The sequence below is a fragment of the Pavona decussata genome, unplaced genomic scaffold (assembly GCF_977016875.1).
Source record: "Pavona decussata unplaced genomic scaffold, jaPavDecu1.1 SCAFFOLD_6, whole genome shotgun sequence".
Lineage (NCBI taxonomy): Eukaryota > Metazoa > Cnidaria > Anthozoa > Scleractinia > Agariciidae > Pavona > Pavona decussata.
Window position 1 is genome coordinate 1,091,270 of NW_028145430.1, and position 16,353 is coordinate 1,107,622.

The window sequence follows — 16,353 nt, forward strand, 5'->3', positions numbered from 1 at the left end:
TAACTGATGAAACTTTTGCGCGTCTTGGAAATCTTGTCAAAGAAAACATGTCGACAGTAGCCCATGATGACAGTGTTTGCGTGAAGGAAACTCAAAGGGAAGTTTCACTTGGCAACTTTGATTCAACAAGTTCAATTTAATTTTTCCCGATGTCCCATGAAAACTGATGGTCATTTTTTTCTGATAAGTCTCCCAACTGATTGCAGGGCTGACACTACGGCATAGGGCTTATTTGTTTGCACCAATATTTCAACTTACTAGTACAACTAGTCTTCTTCAGGGCCAGAGCCCTATAGCTGAAGACGACTAATGGTACTAGTTGAAATATTGGCCTAAATAAATTGCCCTTTGCCCAACTGTCAACCCTGCAATCAGTTTGGTTTGGTTTTTATATAAAGTGACGTCTGGCACGAGCATTTCTACTACAAGAAATCCGGCAACGAAACGTATTCAGAGCAGTTTATTTATGCGTCATTTGGTCCTCTGTTTTCAAAAGTTTCGTAAGTCAAAGCATAGTTAACTATGGTCAAAGTGTGGTGCGGTAACCAAGAAAATCACAGCAGTTAAGCTTGTCAGTCGGTTAACCTCGTCAAATTTAAATTTAATAGCTTATCAAGGATAAAATCGTCACAGAAAAATTGTTCGATCTTCCAGGTTAACAGAGAAAACTAAAATAAAATCAAAACTCGCGGAACGTAAATCAGTTTACCCACCCCTCCCTCAATTTGTGAAATAGTTCCCACAAGGCCTTGCAAGTAGATCAACTGCAATAAAGTCGTGAAATGGATCGAGAAGACGAACCTTTACCGGCGTAGCGTTTTCTTTTTTAACCCTCATTTAATTTTCCGAAAGAAGAGAGGTAAATAATATTTCAAAAATGTCCCAAGTTTGTTCAAATTGTGGTGGAAGCGATATCGACATCGACCAAGCGCGTGGTGATGCTGTTTGTATGGGATGTGGGTCTGTGCTAGAGGACAACATCATCGTCTCCGAAGTACAGTTTCAGGAGAACGGCATCGGTGGAGCGAGTGCTATAGGTCAATTTGTTTCGGCAGAAGGTAGGAGTTACTCCTAGAAACCTTTATATGTTTTTCTATGTTTAAAAGAGGAGAGCTTTGTGTAAATTTTTACATATAAACTTATAAACTGACGGCAGAGCAGCTCTGCAGCAGACTTCGATGTCCCAAAATTCTGTTAAAGTTTTTTTTCTTTGTCAGCTTTTCATAAACTTTTGTTATTGTTTTGTCTGCTTATCTCATAGCGCTTTTTCGAGATCATTTCGTAATAAGTATATACTCGACGTAGGAAATTTGTAATTGAGAAACAAGGCAGTGCACACGACACGTGGATTTCTTATAGTCAGTCCATTGACTTCACAAGGTTCAATTATTTACTTTCTTCACAGATCTGAGGTCTTTAAGTGTAGGAAAAAGAATAAAAAGTACTTGGTAGAAAGAGAAAGAGTTGTTGCATGAACTGTGTGGGATTCGAACTTACAAATCGTTGGCGCAATGTTCAATCGACGAAGAAAACGCTGTGTGCTATCCAGCTTGCCATGTAGGTCACGTGACTCAAATCTTCTACAATCAATGGCCTTTATATTTATAATCGACAAGACCAAGATGGCGCCTACTTCAATACTTTTACATGCTTGAAAAATGATTATTCCCAACGTTATAATTTTTCAGTTTTGTTTCAGTAACAGCAAAATGATTTCAAACTTTTTATTGTTTCAGATTTAATAACATTTGAATGATGTTGTATTGTTTTTAAATCCAACCAGGAAACAAAGCTGGAGTAGGCCTGGGCTCTGGGTTTCGCCATGGGCTTGGCCAGGAGTCGAGAGCGGTGACTCTTGAAAATGGTAATGAAACCATTTAATTACAGCATAGAATAAATAATTTTAACCAATTTGCAGGTCTGTCAATAGGGGCTAGGGATTTTTATCAGCTATTTTATATAAAGTGGCCGGACCCCAGCTCAAATACTTTGACAGAAAAACAATTAGCTAGCATGACACTATTTAGGGAAAAGAATTCCCAGCTTCTTTTTTCACTGCCACACCCACTGCACTTCAAAATTAGTGGCAACACTCAATTTGCATACTAATGTCCAAATCACCTACTAATAATGGTTAAGTGGAGTCCAATTCAGTCTGTAATCATTAAGTGATTTATAAAATTGAATAACACGCATAGCAGGAGTCGTATTTGTTTCATCAAGAGTATGATTACAGATTGAATTGGATGATGCAAAGTCCTGCTACCAATGAATGATTTTCCAGTAATCAGATACCTATGTTATGCGCACAGGATTCTGGGATCGCCAGGGGGCAAACATTGCAAGTCGCCAGAAAGAAATGTATGACATAAAGTTGTTTCTTCGTCAAAAACAGTGATTTCGGGCAAAAAATGACGCATTTTCGCCGTGATTTTGTGAGAAGCGGAGGTGACAAATGTTGGTGCGTGGAAATTGTAAGATTTTGTGTTATAACTGGGATGAAATCTATCGATAAATGCGAAATGTTGATTGTGCAATCTACTGAATCTACACCAAGTAATGGTGACCAATAGTCTCGAAATAATACAAACGTAGGTATTAATTCGAGGGGATTGACTCAATAAAGCCCTTTCAGTTGTAATTGTATGTGTGCCGATGAAACAACCTATGCCAGGTGGTGATCACTGTATATGACAAGCCTTCGCGCTCACGTGCGTGTTTTAGTTTTGCCCTCACGGGTATATCTTTTTGAGAACACCCTCTTATTTATGAAATGAGCGGTGTCCCCCGTAAATTTTCTTTAAGAGCTTGATTTTCTTCTTATTTAATGCCATTTATGGTTTGTAGGATTTGCGTGATGGTCACTGTCGCATGTTTTGTATTTTGATCTCAAAGGTCATTTCTGGGTTATGCGTATCGTTTATTAGAACTCTTGTTGTTTCTGTTTAGCGACTGCCGTTCTTATGTACTTTGTAGCATTTGGTTCAGGTTTGGTATGGCCCATTTCAGTGCATCCGGTGACAGTATAGCCTCTGTTTTTATCACTATAAGGATAGGATTTGAACGGTGTACATGTATGTATCTTGCAGCTTTTGTGTTGCTGAGCCCGGCTATTTGCTTTTGCTGTTGTCGCAAGATGTTGTGTTTCTTATCACGGCTATCTGTCTTTTGATCCTTTCTTTATCATTGTAGCTTAATTGTTTGAAAGCTATGCAATGCGTTAAATTGAGGGCTTAAGTCCTCTTTAGTCACGGTTGTGTTTTTGTTAATATCGCTTCGCCGATCCGCTCTGTAACTGTGAGGTTTGTGTAGTGGGAGCTTTAGTTAGTATTTTCCTCCTGTGTTTTGATTATGCCACAGAATGATTAGACAATTATCCTGAGTTAGCATTCTCGTTGCTCTGGCCAGGGGAGATTTCCCCGTGTTAACTATCACTGGTTTCAACCCTCCACAGCGCAATAACTCGGTAATTTCCATCCCCTAGCACAATAATTTCTCTCCTTTGTTTGGGTAAAATTTCAGCAGCCATGAAGTTGTAACACACGTACGTAACTAAAAAGAAAACAATCTCGACACACATAATTACAACTGAAAAGCTTTAATGAGTCAACCCCCTCATATTTACACCTAGGCTGCCTAAGTTTGTACTTTTTCAATACAATAACTTGATGTAGATTCAGTAGATTTCACAATCAACCTTACGCAAGAGTGTTTATCGATAGATTTTATCGCATCAACCACACAAAAACTTACAATTTCCACGCACAAACATTAGTCACCTCAGCTTCTCACAAAATCACGGCGAAAATGGGTTACTCTTTGTCCAAAACCACTGCTTTTGACAAAGAAACAACTTTACGCCATACATTTCTTTCTAGCGACTAGCAATGTTTGCCCCCTGGCGATCCCAAAATCCTTTGCGCATACATGGGTCTCTGATTACTGGAAAATCATTCATTAATCATAATCATTAGAATTTCCAAGAACAAGTGGCTGTCACGCAGTGACAAATAAACAAAGTTCTTATAAGACGTTTTCAGAGAGTGTAGAAACAATCGTTTTATTTGTGATATACACTGTATGTAGGAAAACGGAACCTGGTCAAGTGAAAATGTCCTATTGAATTCCTCCTATCAATAGAAGAGTTTCAATTGTATCAATTTACATCTGACAGGGAAGAAGAGAATAAACATGGTAGGGCACCAACTGCAGATGAATCAGCATTGCATTGATACAGCATACAACTTCTATAAGCTGGCAGTCAACAAACGCCTGACCAGAGGCAGGAGAACAAACCATGTTGTAGCAGCTTGTCTGTATCTTGTTTGCAGAACAGAGAGAACTCCACGTATCCTCTTTTAGTATAGGAGATTTCAGTAAGCTGAATACACATCCCTGTTAATTACACAAGCTGCACTACAAATTGTGATTTTAATTGCTTGTTTCGGAGCCCAAATGGAGACTGGGGATGAGTTTTTTTAAAATTATTTAATCAGAAAATCAGGAAAATATTAGAGACTTTGTTTGGATTTGGGGCACGCTATCTCAGAATTATAAGAGACATTTGTATGGAATTTGGGCGGGCTTTGACAGGTCATAGCCCGGTTACTACATAAATTTGAAACATAACCAAACTTGGTAAACTAATTTTTATGTGATGTGTCTGGTGATGGGGTTCATTTCTTCAATGATGCAATATTATTTCAACAATGTGTAATCTAGGGTCCAGTCCCTCTATGAACTTCAGATCAGGCAATATACTTTACAACAGGTTGGGTTCAGATATATATATTTATTAAAAAGTGGATCATTGTATAATGCAATTCCAGGGATTTGATTGGCTTAGCGGCCATGGTATATGAGCTATTATACCATGCCCGAGGATAGGGATCATTAAAATGGTCTTCTGGTTGTTCTTGCTAAGTGAAACCAGCCATAACTTACAATATTTCTTGATTGTTTTAATAAAACAATTATTCCACTCGCGCTTGTTGGATATGAGATGATAGATAGCCAACTTGGCGCTTCGCACCTCGTTGGCTATCTATCATCTCATATCCAACGCGCGCTCGTGGAATAATTGTTAAATATATACAACCTTGACACATATCTCAGACATGCTTCTGGACTTCAGTGATATTTTGCAGGTACCATACATAAACTTAGATCATTTTAATTAATAAATTTCTATGCTATTATGATGCAATTGGCAGTGACTTAGTGCCTGTGCAAGTGTATAGAAGTTTTTGCTTGGGATCTCAAGAGAACCTGGTGCTCATTGGGGACAGGGGTCTTATTAGTTCATTTCATTTGACAATAATTGAAGGGCTGCCTGGAAAAAAGCCCTAAGTGACTTCTGATAAATAGCTAGATTCTTCTTCCAAATTTCATTGTATTTGCTTGTGAAACAAATGGAGAATTTGACCTTACATCAAAAGTCACTTAGGGCCTTATTCCACGCACCCCTTCAATTTATTACAGGAAAGTTTGTTTCTCAAGTCTGAAAGAAATTAATAAATAATATTGGAACAGTTTTTCAGTCAAGTTAAAAATTAATAAAAGATTTGCCTATAAGTTAGAAATGAAGGGGAGCCTGGAAAAAAGCCCTAAGTGACTTCTGATAAATTGCTAGATTCTCCTTCCAAATGGCCTTGTATTCGCTTGTGAAACAAAAGGAGAATTTGAGCTTACATCAAAAGTCACTTAGGACCTTATTCTAAATATTCCAAATATTCTAAAGAGTGCAGCTTAATTAAAGCTGACTACTTGCTGGAAGAAATTATTTTCTGCAAAAAAGAAAAAAGAGACTACAAACTGCTTTCAAGGTGTAAAGTGTAGGTTAATTCAGTAAGCTTGTTATAAAGACTGAATTAATTTTTTTTTTAATTTTGATAGATTGATGTTTTCACCCTTGGTAGAACTTACCTGAAGCTGGCTCAAGAGCTTTACATCAACCTACCTGCTGTTGGTGAGAATCATTAAAGATCTTGTATATTAAATTCTTTTGTTACTCAGACACACAGCAACAGTACTAGTTGAGTCTTAAGGGTTTTCAAGAATATGAATTTAATAATTTCTTTGAAATTAAGGAACTTGTGTAACTTAAAGAGTGAAAAAGCAATGGTTACTTCCTAACCCTCTTGATTTCCTCCCCATGCCCAAATTTCTCAGCACTGTTAACCTTGAAGCAGCTAATATGGGCTATGGGTAAGATTGTTATGGGTAACTGGACATGTCTTTTCCGACTGACTCATCCATGCATTCACAGCTAGGCGGAAGAGGTATTTACCATTTTCACCAAACTACCTTCGATTGCATCTAAGCATGGACACAAGACAAAACAAAAAATGTTCTAATAGGGTGCCAGACCTGGGGTTTGACACCCGTTAAGCAAACTGTTGTGCCAGAGTAGCGCGTTCCACTCATAAGCTTATTTCATTTTTCTCAACTTGCAGGCATATTTCTCGCTCAGAAAACAGCACACTTGCCTTCAGAAAGTATTCTTAACATTTAAAAATTAATGCTTGCAAAGAATATTTTGTTGAGCAAAAACAAATCAAGTCAACAACAGCCGCCTACTCCAAACTTCGAATGTTTGGTGGCAAAACATGTCATGTTTGCACCCAACTAGAACATGTTTTTCCCTCTCGTGTACACGCTTAGATGCAACCGACAGTATATGATATCATTAGACAGCATATTTTCAACACTCAGCAATGTTAAGACATCTCTCTTGCCTCAGCACCTGTAGAGATTTAAGGCAAGATGGCCAATATATGACTGGTATTTTTCCAAGACATTTTCCTTTAGTTCATTTTTCTTTGCCCTCTTTAATGACAGATAGAACGTGTTACATTGGTTAATATGTAGTAATTTTATTAGTTGAATAATAATTGGCCCAAATCCAATTTTTTTTACACCAGATCCTTGTTTGTATATCCATCGTTTTGCACACAAATTGGAATTGGGTGAAAAGGAGCATGATGTTGCCGTGACAGCGCTAAGGCTTGTCTCCAGAATGAAGCGAGACTGGATTCATCATGGCCGGAGACCTTCAGGCCTTTGTGGAGCTGGTAAGTTAGATTGACTAGCCTACAATTTGAGAATTAAATTTTGGACAGTTAATGTAATAAACTGCTAAGTACAAAATTTATTAGATTATGTCATCATGAACACTAAATGTTCTCCAAACTTGTTTTTGTGATCCAAACTGTTACATGACGTAATTTCCGTTACCTGCTTTATTATTACTTTGTTTCTGCAAATGATACATGTACAGGTAGCAACTTGTCAATGATTTCACTGATCAATAATGTTACAGTAACCAGAAATTATTTTTAAAATAGGAACATTGCTGCTTAGCATTTAATAAATGGTCATCATTGAAAATAGTGATAAATTTTTCTTGATCATTATTTAATCATTGCAGCCGTAAGGCTTAATTACAAAGTTTGACATCTGTAATGTTTGTTTTTGTTTTCCCTCACAGCTCTGTTAGTCTCTGCAAGGTTACATGGGTTCAACCGAACAATACGTCAAGTTGTCAAAACTGTGCGAATCAGCGACACGACCATTAGAAAGAGATTAGGAGACTTCAGTGAAACGCCCTCCAGTCAGTTGACCATTGATGAATTTCAGAAGATAGATCTTGAAGAAGAACAAGATCCTCCTTCGTTTACGCTGGCGAGACGCCGAGCAAAGCAGCAACTTGAGGAGCTCAACAAGCCAGAAATCACAGCTGAGCTTGAAGCTTTTCAGAATGCGATTAACAAAGCTTTAGGTGCTGATTCCAAAAAGGACACACCCATTAATGGGGACGAAAATACCCCTGTGGTGTTGCCAGAGAACTTAAGCAGAACTAGCGAGATTCCAAAGGATGGAACTTCGCTTTTTGTTCCTCCTCGTTGTGCAGGAGGTGTGACAGATTCTTCATGGAAAAGTGATGACAAAGAAGGTATTTCGTTATTGCTGGAAAGGAGCACTTAACTTGTGTTTGGAATTAATGTCATGGTATATTTTAAGCCTGGTGAATAAATGAGAACGATGTATTATTCAGTAGGTGACACCGGCATACTCGGAAAAAAAGGAATTCCAAGTGCTCCTGTCAGGAGTCCAACTAGCCGGATCAGAAGGTCTTAGGTTTGACTCCTGATAGGAGCACTCGTATTTCCTTTTTTCCAAGTATGACTGTGTCACTCACTGAATAATACATCATTCTCATTAACTTGTTTTTATTGTTAAAATTGCATTGTAAACTGAGGTATCCGAAGTGAACATGATTTAAATTACAAGGAAGATACCTCAGAATTTAGACTTGTAATATTTCAACAAAATAAGGAAATCAAGAGTTATACGTGTCTTTTAGATACAAATAAAACATCGGAAGAAAAAGAGATCAGTGAGACTGACGAGTTGGACCTAACAGGATTGGATGACGCTGAACTTGATAAAGTATGTGATCAACATACCCGAGGGTAGTAACTCACTTCATTAAAGTTTTATTTGTCCCAACTCACGACTTGCTAAATTTCAGACCTTTTCTCCTCTCGCGCCAAAATTACACAATTTCAGTCCCAATAGATTTTCCTTTTCTTTAGGTTTGAATAAGGCCCTCACAAAATTGGAGCTCTTGCACATATGCCCCGGTTGCTTGTTAGCTAAGTACCTCTTACTAACCGAGTTCAAGGTCTGTACTGTAAGTTACGGACCGAGTTTTTTCCCGTTGATTCATGGCCAAAGCACGACGCGCATGGGCCATGAATCAACCGGAAAAATCGAGGATTTGTAACTTACAGTACGGACCTAGAAAACGAGGTTAGTAAGATATTTATTATATTTCTGAGGTTAATACTAGGGTGCGCAGAAAGAAACATTTTCATATTTAGCGGGCCGTACATTGAAACACGGCCTGCAAAATTGACCAATCACACCGCGCGTACTAACTGGGAGTTATAATAATGTACTATTAACCATGCGATACACTAGCATCCCATCAACAGAAGTAAGACTTCATTACTTGCTTGTTGCTATGGAAGCCATATTGATTCTCGTTGAGAATAAGTTAACTTGGCCCCTGAATACTGTTTTATTTATTTGCTTTGTAGTGCCTGTTAAATGAAAAAGAGATTGAAATAAAAACCAAACTCTGGATGGAAGAAAACAAGGACTATTTAGAAAAAATGAGAGGTCAGTGTTGAACTCAGCATGTAAGGTCTCAAGATTACAGTCTGAGTGTGCTTTAGTAGAGTTTTGAAAAATTGTTTCGTTTTAGTGCTGGTAAAGAAAACAATTCCGCAGAGAAAAATACCACTTAAAATAAGCTCTTATTTAAAGACGGTGCCTACTTTTAAGATACTCGGGTTTCCTATGGATGGTGCCTACTAATACAGGGATATTTTTGCACGGTTTAAAACTATGCGGAGTAAGTAGAACTAGTGCTCTTGGTATCCAAAAAGAAAATTAGGAGTAGCCATGCATTTTTCGGAGATAAGAAAGCTTCAATTTGGAGAAAAACGCCATACATTGCTTTGTATTTTGCTGCTTTTTAGAATAATTGTTTTTATTGTTGCTTAATTATCTCTAAAACATGTGTGGTTACCCCTAATTGTCTTCATGGATTTCAATAGACCTTGCTAAGATCTGCTTTTCCCGCATAGCTATAAACAGCCCAAAAATACCTCTGTATTAGTAGGCACCGTCCTTAAGTGGTCGCACGTTACACATTTAAATGAAAAATCATACACTCGTGCAACTCCATGGTGAAAAAAGATATTGGTGCTCACCTGACATTTGTATGGGACTGTTCCCTGGCTAGCTCTCGTGGTGCTGTGCTCACCTACAGCTCTGTGTACAGCTTTACCAATTAACGTTGTCGGATTTTAGCCCGGAGCTTGGTTACCAGCGGCTTTTCCGTGTAGTTTCAAAATCTCTTGCGTTGGCCTTTGCCTCAGTCCTCCCGCGATAGGGCAAGGAAAACACCTGTCATGTATACTGGTAAGAAATGATTTCAAGTACCGAGCAGAGATTATCATTTCAGTACGACAACTTTCGGGACGACCTGCGCCATTTGGAACGTCTTACATGGTTGATCGAGAGGACAAGACAACAAATAACAGGACAAAGCTCTCCAGCCCTAAAAAACAATGCAGCTGCAGGCTATCAGGGTCCAGCGAAAATAGGGCTTTTGAAAAGTGCAGGTCTACTGCAACTTTCACGTCCGATCCAGCCATGTGCCTGTTCACATTAATATCCTTTTGTTTGATCGGTAACCCTTCAATTCTTTCCTTCTTGTCGTTTCTAGAAAAAGAGGAAAAAGAAGCAAGAGAAAGAGAAGAAGGAAACAAACAAGAAAATAAAAAGGTAACTGACTTCACAATACTCTTTTTAATCGAGTCAAAATTGTAAAAGGAATAACACGGTGTTTGGTCGCATTGGGTCTTTTGTACTCCCACTTCCCAAGATTCAACATTCTCCGGCTAAAGCCTCCTCCTAACGTTTTGCAGTCTAAACGTGCTATGTTACACTGAAGAACATTTTCATTTTCTAAAACAACAGTTTCAGCATTTGTTGATCAATAAATTCTGGACCCGTTGCCATTAGTTTCATAGCATCTGCCAGGGTTGTGAGTGACTTTTATGCTGTTTCAGAAACGAAAACCATACAAGAAGAGAATACCGACTGGACCGGCCAATACGGCTGGGGAGGCCATTGAAAAGATGTTGGTAGAAAAGAGAATCTCCAGCAAAATCAACTACGAAGTTCTTAGAGATTTGGAGACGAGTCAGTCGACCAGACCCAGCACACCAGTCACGCCTGTTGCTGAACCGGTTTTACCGCCCAAACAGGAATTCCTTGTGCCCCGTGTACCGACTAGAACTGGAGGAAGAAAGAGGTACTACGTAGAGATGTTCTGTCGTAATTTTGAGCTCACTCGAGAAAAGGCTTTTGTAAATCTGTCTTGACATTTGATTCACCCGTGGATATAAAAGTCATAGGGCCGATTATTTAAACCAGGTTTATCAATGCCATGGTTTAAACCGATATCAAACTGGTCATCGCGAATACTACTGTAAACAGTGCCAAATAGAGATATAGGGATCCTTGAAGTAACCGGTTCATATAGTTTGACGTATGTGATATTGTCTGTTATGCTGTACAAGATAGTCCGCACATTAGAGCCCGTAGATAATACCCTAAGGTCAATTAAAAGCTGCTCCGTAGTAATTTCTTTTTGGTCCGTTTATCATGTTACATAAGTTATTCTTACTCTCGTGTTTTTAGTTAAACTCCAAACGTGTGCAGTCCAAGCTTTATCCCGAAATCAGTGCAATGGTTTAGTCTATTATAAAGGCTTCTTATCTTTTTTTCTTCTGAATTTTAGAGACTCTTCTAAGCCGGCTGTTTCACCTTCAGAGACTTTTAAGAGACCGAAGGTAGGCAACTTTTGCTGTTTCCTAGTGTTTGTCTGCAGTGAAACAAAAACCCAAGTAATTACATTTGCTCTATGACAGTAAACGCTAGCAATGTGACGGTGCTACTGAATAGCATTTATCATCTTAATTTGTACTGTGGAGACTGCTATTTTTTCACATTTGCAACTCAGCAAATTTCTGTGTTTGGTCTCTTTTTTTCTTTTTCTTTTTTCAAGCTTGTTCACTCGCAAAGCCCCGTTAAAGCAGAACAAACTGCGCGGACAAGCGACAACGAAGTCGTTATTGAAAGCGGCCCTGTGGAATATGAAAAGAACGACGAAACCAACCTCGTGGGGGAGGAGGAAGATTTTGATGAACTGGAAGAGGAAGACGAGGAACCAATGAGCGCAGCGCACCTTATGGGCCATATATATGACGAAAGTAAGTGACTGTCACGTGCTCATGTCTTGCCAATCACGTGTGTTAAGCACGGGGCGAGCTTCCGGAAGCTCTTTGTTGGCTTCCACTCCGAAATAAAATGGCAGACGAAATGAGTTTTGCAAAACTTTTCAAATATTTAGCAACTTGTCCTTTGCTTTATTTTAATAACTTGAACATCAATAGAGAGTAAAACTCTTTAATAGTTGAGTTTTGAACCAGTGGAATGAGGTAAATTTCCGAATGGTTCCTGAGCGTCTTTAGTTTGACTTGGCGTTGAAAGACGTCTTGCTGCAAATATTCGAGACTGGCACAACGTAATCTATATTCCTGACAACTGTCAACGATAGCCAGAAATTTATCTCCTAAAGATTTACTGCATATTTTGTTGAGGTGAAAACAAATTGTTTGTTGGGAAAGAATCTTTCGAGAGTGTTGGAAGCGAATTCAAAGCGCACCCTCATAAGTAGTCCTCGCTTGCAGGATAAACATCTCCGCTTCATTACGTAAAACCAAAATCCATTTTGGCCAATCACAACAGTTGCCAATAGCGCAGAAACCAATCAGAACTCGAGGTAAACGCATGGAACCGGTGCCAAGCGCGGGAAAACTAGCTGAAGCAGGCTTGAAGTGAGCTATCCCTTGAGAGAGTTGAGCCAGTCAATTTTCAGCGAATTTGCGGTGCTGCCAGCACGTTGCGAGTTTTGGAAAGAAAAACAAAATGCGTCAAGGAAACAACAAAAAAATGTTCTAACTAACAAGTTCATCATAGGCTGAATTCTGCGTGCGTTGGACATCTTGGGGGAACCATTAAAGTATGGGGATCCATTAAACATTAACTTCGGCTGTGGATTAATATGGAACAACTTAGTCAAAGCTAAAATTTTCTTTGAGAAGTTCAAATATCCCTTTCCTGGACTAGGTAGTGGACCCTGATAAATCAGTTCCTAGAATCATCCCACTTCAGGTTGGACTAAAGATGAAATTTGTTAACTTAGAAAGCTCAAATTAAAGTTATGTTGTTTTGTTGCTTGCAGGTCTTGAAGACGAGTTTGCTGACTATGAAGATTATGAGTAATGTGCGAGACCGAAGATCGAGTCTGTTCTTGTTCTTGAGAAATCTCGTCAGTCGGTGGATATAAAATCCGATTCTTACCAACAATCAAGAGTTCGGTGAATGTTTTATCGCTAGCACAAATGACAAGAATGATGGATCAGAAAATTGTCGTAGTGCCAAGTCAATCTATTAATTTCCCTCTGAGCGTTAGCGTCAGGAAGGGAATGGGAAACCGCACGAAGCAAGGGAAAAAGTCTTTGACCTCGGTGCGAATCTAAACCGCGACCTACGGATTTGATCACCGTTGTTTTACCGACTGAGCTACGAGGCCAGGCTTGTATATATCATAGTTTGTTTCTTCTTTATTTTTCTCTTCTCGGAGATAATAGTTTCAACAGCTACTCTGTAAATCCGAGGTTTAAATAAAAGTGTTGCATGTAAAGCAAGTCCTGGATGATAATGGTGGGGGCAATTGCAACAAATGTGAAGGGTACAAACTCACGACTTGCTCTCGTCAGGTCTCGTAGCTCACTCGGTAGCCCAACTGTGACCAAATCGGGAGATCCATTTCGTCGCCAGCTTCGGATTTCCCCTTCAAACACCGAACGCGGGCTGGTTCGACTTCATAATACAACTAAAAAAATACGGATTGTTTTGTAGTGCTTTGCCTTTGGGAGTAAAGAGGTTGAATAAAAAACAGGATGGTCGTTACATTTATGAGGGATACATTGTATTTCCGTTCTAAAAGCAAATTAAGTTTGCAATAACAATAATAATATTTTCTTATAATAAATAAAAACCTTGGGACGTTATTTACCTTTACAAAAGTAAAATCATATTCACTTAGCTCTCCTTGTAAATAATTTATTCAGGCTGTTACTTTCATGTGGAATTATAATATTTATTGTCAAGGAGCGAACAGGAAATTAAATATATTTTTATGATGTGGTTTATTTGTGGTCTTCCAAAGGCATTTATAATGTAGTACAGCGGGATGGACTTTGATCATCTGAAAGGTAGTGGCTGATATATAATTTATATACATGAAAAGAGGAAGCGAGGAAAAATAAAAGTATTTTATTTTGCAGTTTTTCAGGGGCGCACGACGAGAACATTTTAAGCAATAGATCATTTTGTTCCGTTTTGAAGACATATTTGTGTAAGCTAATAACCAATGATCTGTTCGAATGCTTTAGCTGGAGATATAAGATGCAGAAAGTTTCTCTGAGGAAACGGGAATGTTACTTCCCCAAACTGACGAGCTGATGTCGGCTTTACGAAAATCCTCGGCTGATCTTGCTTCGCATATTTGCCATCCCGAAAATGAAAGCAATTAGTTTTCCAGTGTTGCGAAATTTTGAGCTAACATTTGGTCTTAAAACTAAACCCGAAGTTCTGAGATGATTATAAAAGGCCATCCTATCCTTCATGCAGCAGTGTTTTATCGCGGGATTTAAAACCACGAGGCGTCATAGATATCTACCGAAATATATGAACCGTTGGGTGACCCCGGTTTTTTTGCTGTCGCGGACAATTAAGACGATTTCATGGGATAAATATTTAGGTCTTCTATTCTGACCATCTAAATTAACATTTTTCGTAAAAGCTCTTTGTTGGTGGGAGGTTCTTGGCCAAATAAAGTTACTGCGTGATGCATATTTATGGTTAGGTTTTTGTCTTGTCTTAATATTAAAGAATTGAAGCTCAAGATGGCAACGTTTGTGCCATGTTTATTGGTATAGAGTTTCACAATATTTTTGGATTTATTGAGCGGTAGCATTGTTTATAGACAAAACCTATCGCATAACCTGAACCAGAGTTCAACATCAATAAACCGGCTGAGTAATACGGCTATTTCCGAGTTGCTTTTAACCTCATTATGAAAGCGAGGCTAAGTGCAAAGGTTTTCATGGGAAAACTAGCTTGGTTTGCATTTGAACGACAACTAATGTTCACTGGTTTATAATAAAAACTCTGAATCAGACTTCGTGAAACGGATGGGGGGCGTTCAATCGACGAAGGGCATCTTTATCAAAGGTCGATTCGGTAGTTGGTGCTTTTGTTAAAACATTCCAACTAGGAAAGCAAGGAGGGTGATAAAAGCGAAAAAAATAAATAATAATGAAAAAAATAAATTCTCACCCGATAATGTATCTTGTTCAAAATGATTATTTTGTTTACGCTATTAAGATGGCATTACATTGGATGTTATAATATCGTCTTCAATAAGGGATTGTGATTGGCTCGCATCAATGCAGTTCAGTGGCACCACGGAAATCAGTTGGGTGGGCCGCTTATGCACGACACTTTTCGCTGTTTGTCAACTGTAGTTGCATAAAACACCCGGCCAAGACGATAAACATTTTTTTTTTCAAAGTGTGTTGGTAGGCTCTATTCTCGAATTTGCTATGATGCTTTTCACGTAATTCTATGCCCGATTTAACACGCTAGTCCACTCCTTCAGAATATTTTCTTCTCTTTCATCAGTATTTTGACCGGCTGGGAATGTCATGTGGGACATTGCCAATTATCCCGCAGCTGCAAAGTCAAATAAGCCTCTCCTTGTATTTCTAAAACCATTCGTACTCAATATCCTCTTCCACGTATTAGTGATTACTCCTTCATTGTACTGAAGACCAGAAAAATGCGATACATTGGACAAAAAATATAGAATTTCTTACCCCCAGGTTCCACAACTTGCCAAAACATACCTCGTAAAAAAAAAAAAAAAAAAAAAAAAAAAAAAAAAAATAATAATAATAATAATAAAAACAAGAAACTGAAACAAACAATATTTGAAGGATAGGCCTTGATATTTTATCGAAAGCTTGTGGTGTCTTGGAATCACCCGTAACATCCGGTATCCATTCTTCAATGATATATCACTTAATTTACATACGTTTACTTCCGGACGTGCAAGTTGTAATAATCTAACTTCTTTTCACTTTCTATTTACATTTGCCCTTCCATGCTCTCTGGAGGAAAAACAATTAAAGATGAAAGAAATTTTATACTGATTTTGTTGATTTGGCACTGCGACCCTTTCTACATGCCAAGTGCCAAATCAACAGCTGAAATTATTATTAACTTCCCTTTGTTCACTTGCCACGGAACATTTGACCAAATGGAGACAACAGGACCGAGAAAGGCATGCAAATACGGCAGAATTTTTTTAAAAAGTACCAAAGGTAATGTTTCATCTTGTCGGAACTTGCAATTCTGAGTCTGCCTTTTCATTTGCTTCATTGATTTGAAGTCTTGTGAAACGATAGAAATAGGAAATTCAAAATTGATTTTAATTCACTCACCCAGTCACCACACCCGAATTCGTACCAGAAAAGTAATTGACAGTCATATTGATGTCAGTTTACTGAATCTGAATGGAATCGTTTCCGAGTGAAGGCACATTCTGTGATGTTTTTCGTATTGATTTCAATGATTTAACTT

At 38.4% G+C, this 16,353-nt stretch overlaps 1 protein-coding gene and 1 long non-coding RNA gene across 2 annotated transcripts; one reads left to right on the top strand and one right to left on the bottom strand.

The window, feature by feature from the left end:
• Positions 1 to 751: 751 nt before the first annotated feature.
• LOC146489064 (transcription factor IIIB 90 kDa subunit-like) lies at positions 752 to 13,993 on the top strand. The gene is made up of 14 exons (XM_085105906.1): positions 752 to 1,058; positions 1,784 to 1,864; positions 4,175 to 4,348; positions 5,116 to 5,147; positions 5,896 to 5,968; positions 6,924 to 7,073; positions 7,490 to 7,954; positions 8,366 to 8,451; positions 9,105 to 9,186; positions 10,301 to 10,359; positions 10,647 to 10,891; positions 11,381 to 11,432; positions 11,648 to 11,852; positions 12,887 to 13,993. The coding sequence occupies exons 1-14, from the start codon at positions 878 to 880 to the stop codon at positions 12,925 to 12,927; spliced, it is 1,926 nt and encodes a 641-aa protein (XP_084962032.1). The 5' UTR covers positions 752 to 877; the 3' UTR covers positions 12,928 to 13,993.
• LOC146489065 (uncharacterized) lies at positions 3,580 to 3,959 on the bottom strand. The gene is made up of 2 exons (XR_014863989.1): positions 3,817 to 3,959; positions 3,580 to 3,784 (listed from the first exon to the last, which is right to left on the bottom strand). It is a non-coding gene; the product is annotated as an uncharacterized LOC146489065 (long non-coding RNA).
• Positions 13,994 to 16,353: the final 2,360 nt, after the last annotated feature.